Raw genomic sequence first — 14,836 nt, forward strand, 5'->3', positions numbered from 1 at the left:
TAAATGCTAAATTTAATGCTAAACACAGCTTTTAAAAAATTAGTTTAAAATTATGTTATGTTCTGTTTAAAGCTAACCATAATGTTGTAATGAAAGAGAATTCTACAATTCCTTAAGGAAAAAAGATCGGTAAGAAATGTTCGCTTGAACTGAAAACATGCCTGAATTATAACCAAGGGACCAAAGTCGGGGGTTAGAGAAACGGCTGTCTAGGCAGACCACCAGAGATCGGGGACAGCAATGTGTGGCTCACAGCTCAGCAACAGACCTTACTGGCAATGATTTTTCATAGCACAGAGAAGACACAGGTACTGTAAGTTTGAGGAGGACAAACGTAGGCTCTCCCTGTCTGTAGGCTCCACGCAGATAGGTGCTGTGTCTGTTTTCTGTACCAGTGTGTTGCTGGTATCTTAGACACTGCCAGACACACACTTAGTAAATGATAAGTATTTGCTGGAAGTGAGGGAAGGAGGAAGGAAAACTCAGATATTAAACCACATACCTCTCATTTTCCTCCACGATTAATAAGGGGATTGGACTAAATTATTTCTGGGACCCTTTCAGTTCTAATCATTGATAATTTTAATTAATAAAATTCTAATAGCACATACACATACACAAAATAAAGATTTCCCCTGACCAAAAAAAAAAAAAAATCTGAAGGCCAGGGAAAAACATCTCCAAGGACATAGGAAAGAAAAATTCTGCCTGAAAAATAAAGCAGCCACATGTACCCTGAAATGGATTCTGATTTTAAGAAAAGATTAAGGCTAAATTAGAAAATTATGTTAGGTTAGAACATTGGCAAGGCGGAGGGTCTATCGCCGACTATCCAATGTCTATAGCTGGAGAAGTTCAGTAAGAAAGGTAAACAATTACGGGTAGGTGTCACATCTTTAAATATTGCCCGAATTGTAGTAACGGATAGTGATTCACCCTCATTGTAAGAACTTATAGCAATTAGAAACACTACTCTTGGCAGTTGGGAAAGAAGGTTACTTTTGACAGAATTGGACTGTATTTGGAAATAGGATTTTTAAAGAGGTAATTAAGTTAAAATGAAGTCATTCCTTAGGGTGGGTGTCCTTATAAGAGAAGACACTTTGAGCAGTTTTAAGACACAAATACCTACAGAGAACACACCATGTGAAGACACAGGAAGAAGACCGCCATCTACAAGTCAAGGAGAGAGGCCTCAGAAGAAACCAACCCTACTGGCATCTTGATTTCCAACTTCTAGCCTTCAGAGCTATAAGAAAATGAACTTCTGTTGTTTAAACCACCTATATGTGGGTTTTCCTCTGGTGGACCTAGCAAACTAATACACATCTCTACAAACTTGACTCTAAAATCTATTCCATAATTTATTTCTCCTAATTAATTCTCAAAGTTAAATGTGAAGCTTTCATCGAAACATTAATAATACAAAACATTAAGAAAGCCTATAGTTTTGGATCACTGATAAATTGGAAGGCAGACTATGACAGACCATAAAAATACATTCTAGAATCTAGAATCAACATGAACTGCTACCAAGGACTATTTCCAGTGAGAATATAACAATGAGATAACACATACTCAGAAACTCCATCTGGGCTATTCATATACACCGTCTAGTACACAACTCAGAAAGTTAAAGAAACACAGACTGTTAAATGGAAACTCTTCACTTAATCATAAGAAAAACCCCTCAGCAGTAGTCTGGATCATGCACAATGTGCTAAGTGATGGCAACTGTGATAAAGAAGTGACAGTAGCCTGAGAAAATTCTAGAACCAGGCACCAAGAATTCTAGAAAGAAGGGGTAATCTGTATCCCCCTTACACTATTCCTCTCCCTTATCCCTAACCAAGCAGATTTTGAGTAGTTTTAAGACTTGAAGGATTAAAGGAACATGAAAACATCATCTTTACATCAGAATCCCAAATTGTATCTTCATTACCCTTCCTTCTTTAGTCATCATTTTGACATCTGGCTCTTTCCTGGTGGTGGGGATTTTATTACCCACGTAGACGACCCTCCCACTACCCCAACCTCTCAGCAACTCGACCTGCTCTCCTCTAAGGCCTTGCTCTCTACTCAACTTGCACAGCTCATTTTCACAAGAAGACACTGGATACTGCCATAAACAGTAAATGCACCCCTCCATAAATTCCATTTTAGCATTCCATTGCTGCCCACCACCTGCTTTCGTTATAGAACATGCCCCCACAGTTCCACGATTTGAACATGCCCCCACAGCCCCACAGAAGAACTGACTTCCAACATCATTTTACTATCCCTCATCTCTCCCATAGCCTCACATCTTTCCTTAGGCAGCTTCAATCCCTTATGCAATTGTTATACAACTCTCCTGTACTTCTACAACTCTCCTGCCCCTCTCTTCCTCCACCACATTTGCTTGCCCTGATGCAACTCTCCAATGAACTCCTCACCTTCATTGGAGCAACTAAACATGGATGGCAGAAAACATTCACAGTGGCTGTTCTTCACACCCACTTTCTACCAGTCTACCTTCAACCATACCCATATAATCCACATTTCTTCCTGTTAAAAAGGATGAGCTATTTGCCCTCCTACCTAACACAAACATTCCACTTGTGCACTGGGGTGGGTCCCACCCCATCACTGTTCTTACGTCGTACCCTCTCTTCTCTATCACTGACCCTCCCCGCTTTACACCATCATTCCCATCAGCGTAGAAACATGTTGCATTATTCTTCATCTTTATAAAACCAATAATTGATCCCACATTCTCTCTCCAGCTACTTCTCATTTCTTTGCTTCCTTCATTGTAAAAATCCTTGACAGAGTTCTCTATGCTTCTTCTGATCACATGCTTTCTTGAATCTACTCTAATCAGGTTTCCAACTTCACCATGCCACTGAGGTCACTCTTGTCAGGGTCAGCAAGACCATCATTAGATGGTCAGTTTTCTGTGCTCATCTTATTCTGCCTCACAGCAATATCTGACCCTTGTGACTACATCTTCCTTCACGAAACACTTTCTTCTTTGGTATCCTCGACTCTGTCCTCTCTTGGTTCTTCTGCCCTCTGACTCTGCCTTCTCAGTCTCCTCACCTACCCAGCCTCTGAAGGCAGAGTGAGTTGGGGCTCACACCTTGGAATTCCTGACTCCCTAGACCATCTCATCCAATCCCATGGCTATTATATATGCTGATAATTTTGACCTAGCCCTGACCTTTCCCTCAACATCAGACAGGTATAGCAAACTGCCTAATAACCATCTTAAGCTTAAAACACCAGAAAACAAACTCTTAAATCTCCTCCCCAGTCTGCTCACCCAGCAGTTTTCCACGTCTCTCTGAATGATACTTCCATTCTTCCATTTGCTTTGTGCAAAAACCTTTGACTTCTACTATGACTCCCTTCTTCCCCTCATAGCCCACATAGCTAGTCCATAAGCAAATCCTGCTGTTATTTCCCAATATATTCAGGAACCAATTACTTCTTACTATCCTCACTGTGGTAACCTTGCCCAAGTCATTACTATCCCCCAGCCTGGATCACTGAAATACGTTCCTGACAGAACTTCTCTACATTGTATTCTTCATAATTTAACCAATAATGACTATGTAAGTCAGATCACAGCACTATAATTATCCAACCTTTCCATGGCTTCCCATCTTACTCAGAGCAAAAGCCAAAGCCCTTACAGAGGTCTTTCAAGGACCTTTGTAATCTGAACCCTTCCCATTCATCCCTGAACTTCAACTTTTACCTTTCTATTTGGATAAACTGCTTCAACCATACTAGTGTCCATGCTAGTCCCCAGATACATCCAGAATATTGCAGCCTCTCTGGCCCATGTCTTTCTGTTTCCCTTTGCCTAAGATTTCTATCCCCGACGACCAGCATTACTTGTTGCCACACTTACTTCAGGTCTCTGTTAGAGTCATCCAACTTGTGGCTCTTCCCTAACCTTCTCCACATAGAACAGCACCCCTGCTGCCTATACTGTCCCATTCCTCTCTCTCTCTCCTTGACTTTGCTTTCCTTTTTTTCATGCCACTTACTATCATGGGACATATGATATATATTTACTGCTTATTGGTCTAGTGTCTGTACCACTACTCAGAACCAGGCAAGAACTTCGTTAGGTTCATTTGTTGATTCACTGGTGCCTAGAATAGTCCATGGTGCATATTCCGCACTCAAATACTTGCTGAATGAATGAGCTGCTATTATCATCAGCATCATTATCAATGATATCTTTATCATCTAAATGCCTGAGTCCAAAAGGTTGAAGCAGAGCAACTGCACCCTAAGACAGAGTGAAACACAACCTAAAATGGGGCAACCTCAGGGAGGGGAGGGGTTAGAACATGGCAGCACACAGTAGAAATGCTGACGCGCACTCTACTTGTTACGGCCAGAAGTAGGAAATCATTTCACAGCTCAGGATTTCAGTTTTCATCAAAATGGTAGCACACGGTCACAAGCACATTTTATTCCTTAACAAAGCACTTCTGTTAGAAGAGCTTTGTATTATTCTATCTCGTCACTGCTACCTGAATCCTCAGAAAGGGAAAGCTAAAAAAAGGGAGGAGAAATGTGACTTTCTTAACTCAGTAATTTTAAATCTTTTATCATTTTTTTTGCACATTATATATACCAAGAATATCTCCCTCCACTTTTTTTTTTAATCTTAGAGCTATTCCTCTATTCAAATAGAAAGAGAAAATTTACCCAAATGGTAACTTGAATAACCTGGTCACAAGACTTCAAAATGAAGTAAATTTCAGGGTCTTATCATTTTGAATTGAAGCAACTTATCACATAGACGACACCTTCCTTTAGACACAGCATGTGTTACTGTCTGCTGGTTTTTAAATGGGAATTGAATTCTAACATCAGATTAAAATATACAGATTTAGAGTAAGAACTTGCATTGCAGGTGAAGAATAAAAAAGTATAACAAAACAAGCTTATGTGTGATATATGAGAAAATGGGTATGAAAAGATATTAAATAAATGAATGGAAAGTTTATGAGGCAAAGAATTGAAATAATACAAGGGTATAAGAATTAACATTCAGTATATCTACTTTTCAGAGTGAGAGTACAAATTTGCATAGAGACAGAGATTTGAACAGAATAAAAATGTAACAAACAAATGGCCTAAGTTCAGACCAAAAAAACTGTATGACGGTTAAAAACAATGGTCTTCATTCACTTTAAGACTTAAATGTATTCTATTTTCTTACTAATACAAGTCATTTTTCTCACTTTCACTTAACAAAAACAAGATAGTTTGTAATTCTTTATGACTCTAATAACTTCTGAATTTAAGGTTAACTTACAATAAAAGTTTTTTCCAATATAATATATTAACATTTTAAAATCTATTAGAAATAGATTAATTTCATGATCAGCTAAAAGCAATATTATGCTTTATATACCTGCAATGCTTTAAAAAGCTTTAGTTAAATATAAAGAGAAAATTTAATTTGAAACAAATGGGAGGAATGCATGCAATTTAAATAACATGCCTAAATACTGAGAATTAAAAGCAGAGGGAAAGAAAAAACTGTCATAATCGATTCCACTCACATATGTATTTTATTTCAAGTATTCACGTCACCAAAATCAAAATGAATAAAGAAAAGGCATCCACCATCTGCGGTCAACTTACTTTACAATGATCGTGTTGGAGCTGTAAGGCTGGGACGTCCCCTCCAATAGGCATTTGTTTTTTAAGCTCTTCATCTTTCATATTCAGCCATTTGATCAGTTCTTCTAAAGATGTCAGCAACCTGTTCCACTTCTCAGCACTGGCCTCCAAATGGGCCCTGTTGAGAGATAACGCTGACCACATTTAGACATTTGAAATGCATCCAATTTTTTTTTTTTTACCTTCCGTTAGTCTAATAATCTTGTATGTCCAACTAATGTTCACGTCTAAGAAAGAGGCTAACACTTGGTAAAAAAGATACATATTTCCTGTAAGAGACAATTCTTCTGAATAAGCTAGAATATTCCAAGGATATGTTGGTAATATCTGTTAACAGTAAAAACATATACCTCCACACCACAAAGGTATCAATATGAGGCTTTCAAGAGGAATGTCCACAGTATGATGTAAAATTAAGCAAGTTTTAGCGGTTTATGCATAGTAATATATACATTCAAATGTAATTTTGTTTCTCATTTCATCACTATAGACAAAAAGAGGGAAAGAGAGAAGAAAGAAATTATCTGTGTGTAAAATGTTTTGAAAGATACATACCATATGTGGTTACTACTGAGAATACAATAAACAATTTTAATGTGCTTTTGTAGTAATTGAGTATTTGCAACAGGCTCATATTATTTTTCTTTCTAAAAAAGCCAACTTTTTAGGAAAAAAATTACTGATGTCTTGATTTCTCTTGCACTCAAATAAATTACTGAAAGCAGACCAACACTTACCTCAAAAAAGTTGAAAACCTATAAAGCATTGCTCAGCTAGAACACTATTTGGGTTATAGCTGACTGATGTCCAGTGACAAATGTCCATTGTGAATAGGAAACAACTGGGCAAAAATCACTGAATGCAGTACTTTATACTTTGATTCAAAGATGAGGTCTGTGTTTTCAATAATAATTTCTGATTTTAGCACAGAAAAGTACCTTCAGATTCTTAAATTATGAACTTCATGATCAGGGAATGACGTTTAGGAAATACATTTTTTTTTTATGTGATGAAGGCTTCAATAACAGTAAAAGCCTTTGAGAATAGAAGTGTAAATAAGGGATAAATTGGGAGTTCAAGATTTGCAGATACTGACTGGTATATATAAAATAAACAGACAAGCTTATACTGTACAGCACAGGGAACTGTATTCAGTATCTTGTAGTAGCTTACAGCGAAAAAGAATATGAAAACGAATATATGTATATCCATGTATGACTGAAGTGTACACCAGAAATTGACACAATAGTGTAAACTGACTATACTTCAATGAAAAAAAAAAGAGTGGGGAAAAAAAATGTAAATAGAAGACACATATGCTAGTTGTTCCCGTTAGAGCTTAGGAGAAAGCACTTATCCAGCCTCAAGCCCACACCACGTGAATTGGATCTGAAAAGATGGATCAGTTGGCAACAACTCCAGAGACTTAAGGAGTTTCCATTTTGCATCACCCCAGTGGACAGACCATGAGTGTAGACCCACATGCTAAACTGGATGAAATGGAATTTTCTTAATCGTCCATGACCTTTCAGAATGAGAAGGGCAAGGCTGGTGGAGACAGACATAAGCCTGTTACACAACAGCTTCCAAAGATTAAAGATTTATGATAGCAAAAGATGACTCATTTGGGGCAACCCCAGGTATAAGAGACCTCTGTTGAGCGTGTTTCACATCCTCTCATACAACTTTCACCTTAACTTTGGCGTACGATCCCCACTTCCACAAAACTGCTCCTTTATTGAGTGATATGAAACAAATCAGCCAAGCACAGCCACCGCTGTCTCTCAGACCCATCAGTAATTTGGACATCTGATCTACTTGAGCCTCTGTCTCAAAGCTAACAGCTCTGCTATAATTAATTCAAACCAATATTCCCCCATTTCTCACATTAGGTGGTACCCCCAGCAGTAGATATTCAACAATATCATAAGTCTTTATTTACAGTTCATAATATTTTTAGAAGAACCACTATATATCTCTGATCTCTAGTTCATCTCTATTCATAAAATAATGACCATGGTCTATCAACCAATATTCTTGGCTTTAAAAAAAAAAAAAAAAAAAAGAAAGTTCTGCATCTCTCTAAAACACCATGAACCTCCACTCAGTCACATACAGAAGGCCAACTATCCTGCAGTCTATTCACAGTTCCATTGTCAGTTGACTGATATAAAACAAACTATTCAAACTTTAAAATTCTATTTCTTATTTTAAAAGGTAGGTATAAAAACTTAAAAATTTATAAATACAGAAATAACTATCTTGTAATTCTTTGAGAATTGTATGATTAAAAATTTTATTGTATTCTCCTGCATTTGCAATCTTTTCTGTTCATTTTACAAGTGCTATGACTGGCCTCACTTTGCAAACTTGTGCTTTAACGAGATCCCGATTCTGTTTGAGGGCCAGCTTTTCTGTGTTCATATTGATTAATTTTAGACCAATATGTAATTACTTATCCTTGATAAACAATAATTTTACTTGGCACAGAACAGAACTAAATAATTTCAATTATATTAACTAAAAATTATTCCTTGCGAATTACAAACTATTTTGCCCTAAGCATATTTGACTGAGTTGTTACAATTTCTTTCCAGTATTTTAAAATCCAAAAACAAAAAAGAAAAGAAAATGACAGCTAGAAATCAGAAGTCCTTAGTCAATTAAGAAGTGCTTAAGTGCCTTTGTGTGCAAAACACCTATGCACACATCCTGACCTCTAATTTTAGATTATTTGATCCTGCATCTTCAATGTCTATAGTTTAATACTTTAATCAATAATTAAACCAGACATTACATTCCTTTGAAATCCAGTTACAAACTCATTGTACTCATTGTACTGAGGACCATGCAAATGACTTTAAATGCAATTAACTTTTTGACTGCACAGAAATAATGAAATCGCTCACTGAAATCTGTGACACCCAGCACCTGAAGAACTATTTCTAAGGGTGAAACAAAATACTTTTTAAAAGAGAAATACTGAAGTGACTTTGAAATTAAAAAGATAACATTGATCTATGTGCTTCTCTTCATCTTTCTTTTTCCATAGTAAAAAGCAAGCTGATCTGGCAGAATCTTTGCCTGGAAAAATCTGTTCTGGTTATTCTCCAATAGATTATAAATATGTGTTTAGTGGATTACTACCATATGCCCAAATAAATGCATGCTTCCGTAGTAGCCTTCAGTGTCCTAGCTCCAATTTAACTCTTTCATCTTTCAAGATGAAAGCGTTTTCTTGGGCAGTGGGTTGAATGCTTTGCAAAAAGAAACCTTACATTTGTGTTCGGTGTGGTTGTACTTTTTCAGTTTTACTTTAAACATTCTGAAATTTACACTCCCCTTAATCCAGTCCCCAAGACTACAGACAACCTAGTCATCAATCATGTTTTCAGAATCTTCACGTAAAACATTTCTTTATCTAACACACAGCTGTCGGCACTCACATTTTGGATAATTGACTTATTATCCTCTCACCTATTTCAGTTCCTTCTCTGGGTACCTAACATGTGCAAAGCAGAAGTTACTTTCATTGACTGCATTATCAGCCTGGGGTGATGTCTACTACAGAAAATGCTTTACACAAGTTACTTCTTTTTAGGCTGAGTCATCCATTTTACAATTCTCTAAACATTCTAAAGTAACCAGTTACTTAAAAAAATAAAATATGAAAACCTGTTAGATAGTAAACACCCATAAAAATGGCACCTCATCATTTAAATGTAATAGAAAAAGAACTACGGAGAAAACTATGTATTAATATCTGTTTTAAATCACCAAAGCCTTCTTCCTTTCAATGTTTCTTCCAGAAAGTTTTTTATTCCGGCTCCCAATGTACAGATACAAAAAAAAGGGGGGGGGGAGCAAACAGTGTAAGGAGGGGGCATTTATTGAAATAAAACATAGTTTATCACTTCTTCAATATAAACAAATATTAATGGAACACTCACTCTGATATCAGGCACTACACTGTTTCTGAAATAGAAGGTTCTAGGTTCAAGTAAGGAGAAAGACAAGGAAACCCAATATACTCTGAGATAAGAAATCTCACAACTCTGTGGGGTAACTACAGCTCAGAGAAGGAACAAACGTGCTCAGGAAGCCAGGGTGAAAACTTGGAATCCACACTAAATCCTAAACTCTTCCCACTACATTGCTTTCACCATGGGCAGCATTTAAGAGAACAGACAGCTATATTCGTAGACAAGTAAAGATTACATTTGGAAAGTGGTAGGTCTGCCAAAGAATTTGATGACTCAGATTAAGAGGAGCAAAGATATACTATCCCCTATTGTGTAAGGAATGCACAGAATTAAATATCCACTTTGGCATTCTTACTATAAATAAACTTCTTTTTAGTTTATGATAAAACCCATAGATTATAAATTGAGTTACAATGAAAGAAAATACCTTTATTAGTACAAGAATAACCAGTAACATTAAAAGGGGATTATTCCTGCTCCCAGACAAGGGTATTAAGACTGACTAGGAGGAAAACAAAGTGGAGTCCTCAGAATTCAGTCTGTTCTGAAAAGCACACCAAAGCTGTGCTTCCAGTAGTATAGCCACCGGCAACACGTGGCTATTTCAATTTAAATTTTAAGTTCACTAAAATAAGTAAAATATCACATTCAAGTCATCAGTTGCACTAGTCGTAGTTCAACTGTTCAACATGCTACTTATGGTCAGTGGCCAATGTACTGAACAGTGCAGATATAGAACATTTCCATCATTGCAGAAAGTTCTATCAAAAAGCACTGAGCTGGGGGGGAAGGAGACCCACAAAATCTTCCTCTAAGAGACTGGAGAAAAGAAAATTTTAGTAGTTTTACATATGGTTAGCAAAATCAACTAACAGGTTAAAAGAGGTATCAATGACATTGTAAAAGTGTGATAGCATTAGATGTAATGATGATGTTAAACATTAATCTTCTCTAAGGGCCTTTTAAAAGGTGCTCTGAATCTTTAAGAGGCTCGTAAAAGAAAGAGAAGATAGAATTTTATCTTTGAACTCTGTTTTCATTAGATTTGACAAGTTCACTGGCCTTTGAAACTATATGGTAATAAGAATCTATATTATACATTATTAAGCTGATAAGTGGATATTTAATTAACATAACCCTAAATTATATAAATTTAACATAAAAGTTTAAGCCATGGCATTCACATTACTGAATTTATTAGTATATTTCCAATTCACATGTTCCCAGGAAGTAAAAACATTGTCAAAGTTCCTGAGAGCCTACCTTCTAGCTCGTTTCAAATCACTAGCTATCTTCTCTTCTATCGATCTAAGTAGAATATATACTTGTATGTACTGTGCTTTGATTGCAAAAGAATAACTGGCATGCTAGATTCCAGTATTTAAAAAGCCTAATCAAAGTTACTTGAAAATACTGCAAAATAATATTTAAAATATTAACCCAAGGTGTTGAGCCACATGTCATTATAGCTCCAATGACCACGCCAAGGCCACAGAAGGTAATGGCAAGTATTTAGTGTAGGCACATGGAACGTTCAGTAAATGTTACCTGACACTATGATCTTTGGCAGATATTCTCTTTCCTAAAAATGACAATAATTTGCAGGAAATGCTCCCTGCCATGACAATATTGACTTTAGCACAATTTGAAATACAGAATGCACAGCAGAGACATCTACCTGATGGCCTTATTCTCAGAAAAGAATGAAGCAAGTCTGCATGCAGACAGAGAGATCTGGGAGAGGTTTTGGAAGCTAAAGAGGAATGGAAACCTTCAAAAGTTAGGAATCTGAATAGAAAATGATAGAATATGAATATGAAAGAAAATCATGCAGAATCACAACACCAATTCTAAGTAGAAACTGTTGGATCATAGCAGAAGATATGTTATCATTTTCTATGTCTAGTGCAACACCAGGAAGCCTGGAATTTAGAGCAGGAGATGAAGTGTGGTCATCAAAGGATCAGAGATTGGAAAAGCAGACAGGAAGTTCAAGACGGTGAGGAAATTTAAGGTCCTCACAGTACTGAAATGGCTTATGAAATCTATGCTGGGTAGAAGAGGCTGATTAAGTCTGAGAAGAAGAAGGGTTTAAGTAACTAAAGATTAGGAGAAGGATGGGTAGGTTTGAGAAGAAGAAGGAAAAATAAAAAGAAAGCTAGGAATTCCACAGCTGAAAATATTAGCGAATGTACATTTTTAAACAAGCTAGTTGGAATATTGCAGATAAATTATATATACAGAGTAAAACTTTAAAGTTAGAGGATAGTATAAAGATGGTCCTCTTCATAAAATCCGTAAATTTAATGTGAAGGAGACTTGTTTTACTGATGATGTTCTGAACAATTCTGATACTCTGCAGCAGAGGGCTCTTCTCTAACTAACATGGCAAAACCAATGGCGTTCAGACGTGCATGGCCAGGTGGGGTACAGTAAAATAAAATGCGTGCTCTGAAAACAATTTGCCTTTGGTCTCTTGCAGGGATGCCAAGATAACACGGGATGTTAACTGAGTCTCAGGCATGGCCAGATCAATGGGGCTTAGAAACAAAGCAGAGATAAAAGCATTTATAGATAAAGTAAAAAGAAACCGAGAAGTCAAACTATAAAACGTTATCAATACAGATAACACCAAGGATGATACCTAAGGAAAAGATGGAGAATAAAAAGGAAGTCAGATGCTCAAAATCAGTGAGTAAAGTAGAAGAGTGTCCCACGGATCAGGGGGAAGCAGGAATAAGATGGTGAGAGGGTAGAATAATGGATTTATTCACTTCTAAGGAGACACTGTTGAGAGATGTAGAAGCAATGCTTAAGAAATAGCAAAGAGGCTGCCAACTGTCCTTCTTATCCCCGGGTGCAGGGCTCCTGTGCAGCCAGTGTCTGCTGGCGCCCTACTGGGAGTTTATGGCTGGCATTCTAATTGTGCGGTTGTTAAACATTCAGAATATTTCCGCTGACTGCCAGGTGAGGAAAATGGGCAAAGTGAATTCTATTAAAGAGTGTTTTTAGTAAAACAGGCAAATAAGGGGACAGCCAACTTTCAATTATAGAGGAAAGTGGTGGGAGAGCTCACAAAAATATTAAAGACACAAGACAATTTGTCCACAATGGAAGCTAGGGCAAGGGTAGGCTGTACTTTAGAGGCATGAGAGGAAAGAATGGAGGAGCAGAAGTTCACAGTGTGCTTAGCAGGTATCATGTTCAGCACGGACAGAAGGGGGCAGGTGGCTGGCGGGTAGGTTACTCTGCATTTTTGTTAATGAGAACAATTCCCCCTCCAACTCCCTGGGAAGGGATTTTCTCACTAAGTACATCCCTGGCCTCTTGACCACTCCTCACTCTCTCTGTTCCTGTAGAGGTGGAGTGAGGGATCTGATTTGTAAATCTGGGGAGTGACTGGATGCACTGAGCTCAGCCCACCTTTCCCTTTTGAGAACAGACCTGCAGAGACTAAGTTCTTTCCTACTCTTCCACATATGGTTTCCCATGTTGCCCAATTCTGCCTCCTTCTGGGGTTCGGTTAACAGCCCTGTTAGGCTCTCACTCTAAGCTACTCCTCCAGCCTGGCCTCTGTCGGTAACGAACATGACGCTGTTGTTCTTACTTGCCCATACTTTTGTTTTGCATTTCCTCAGAATCCAGCCAGGAAAGAAGGCTGCTACTTGTCGGGGACCTTCTCAGAAATTCCCAATATTAGTGACTAAGAAAATGGGGTAGGGTTAACTGAAAAATTGTGCTCTACACTGGAATTTGACACAACATTGTAAAATGATTATAAATCAATAAAAAATGTTTAAAAAAAAAAAGAAAATGGGGTAGGGAGAATTTCTATGTCTTTTGAACTAATTAGTGCCAAACAACAGTAATTCAATGAGAGTAATAATAATAATAATAATAATAATAATAATTAACAATTATTGAATGCTTATCATGTGCCTCTGGTTTAGGTACTTTATATAGGCTAATTATATCAACTATTCATGATCACTCTCTAAGGAAGTTACTTTATTTTTTTTTTTATATTTTATTTTATTTTAAGAGGGGAGGGAATTAGGTTTACCTATTTATTTTTAGAGGAGATACTGGGAATTAGGTTTACTTACTTATTTTATTTTTAGAGGAGGTACTGGGGATTGAACCTAAGACCTTGTGTATGCTAAGCATGCACTCTACCACTTGAGCTATACCCTCCCCCCGGAAGTTACTTTATTATCCCTCTTTTACACATGAGGAAGTACAAATCGGCTAAGTAACCTCCCACAGTTACAGAGTTGCCCAGAGACAAAGCCAGTGTTGGAACCCAGGCAGTCTAGCTCCAAAATATAACTCTATTAAGTGCATCCTGTACCACTCCTCTCCAAGGTGTGCTTCCTATATGAGGGCCCATTACTAAGAATAATAAACTATTTTATCTTTTTAAATTGAGAAATAATTGACATATAATACTAGTTTCAGATGTATAACATAGTGATTTGATGTATATATACTGCAAAATGATCACTTCAATAAGTCTAGTTAACATCCATCACCACATATAAATTTATATATATAGTATATATATTTTATAAATACCCAATAGTGAATATGTTAAAATAATTGTTTTGCCCATTTTTGAACTTAAAAGTGAAGAATATAACATTCATTTCTTTAAACATATTTAAGCTATTTGAAAGCAGAGACAAGTTAATAAAGATATGTGGTCCTCCAGTTATAAACTTATGATACTGTTATGTACAGTAATATAGTTACAGCAGTATGTTCTCTCTTCCCTTCCTTTCATTGCAGGATAACTTGAGAAAATGAGACTTGGTGTCTATTTCTTGAGAAAATGGACATAATTCTATTTCCACTCCGCACTCCCTGCTCTGACTCTCAGTCTTCTGCAATCAGATTTTTGCCTCAACCAAAAAACAGCCCTGGCAAGAAGTCCCCCAGAGCCCTTCTAACTGCTCCTGGACTTGGCAGCCCTGATCTTTCTCCACTCCTTCAGGCAGCCAACACTAGTAACTGTGCCCTTGGCTCCTGACAACACTGTTCTGGTCCTCCTCTCTCCTCAAGAGCAGTCACTTCTCAGGTTCCTTTGCTGGTCTCCCTTCCTTCACCTATTCTTCATGTGTTACGGTTTCTGGATTCTCTGCTCTATCCTCTTCTAATTT

The 14,836-nt window shown here is 37.1% G+C and overlaps 1 protein-coding gene across 16 annotated transcripts in view; it reads right to left on the reverse strand.

Moving 5' to 3' along the window:
• UTRN (utrophin) overlaps positions 1-14,836 on the reverse strand; it is a 457,624-nt gene that overhangs the window by 130,720 nt on the left and 312,068 nt on the right. For all 16 annotated transcript variants that reach the window (XM_064486618.1, XM_064486616.1, XM_010983720.3 and 13 more), the window contains one exon: positions 5,656-5,812. In XM_064486618.1, the coding sequence (XP_064342688.1) occupies positions 5,656-5,812 (157 nt within the window). The remainder of the gene's footprint in view (positions 1-5,655; positions 5,813-14,836) is intronic.

Source organism: Camelus dromedarius, chromosome 6 (genome assembly GCF_036321535.1).
Source record: "Camelus dromedarius isolate mCamDro1 chromosome 6, mCamDro1.pat, whole genome shotgun sequence".
Classification (NCBI taxonomy): domain Eukaryota; kingdom Metazoa; phylum Chordata; class Mammalia; order Artiodactyla; family Camelidae; genus Camelus; species Camelus dromedarius.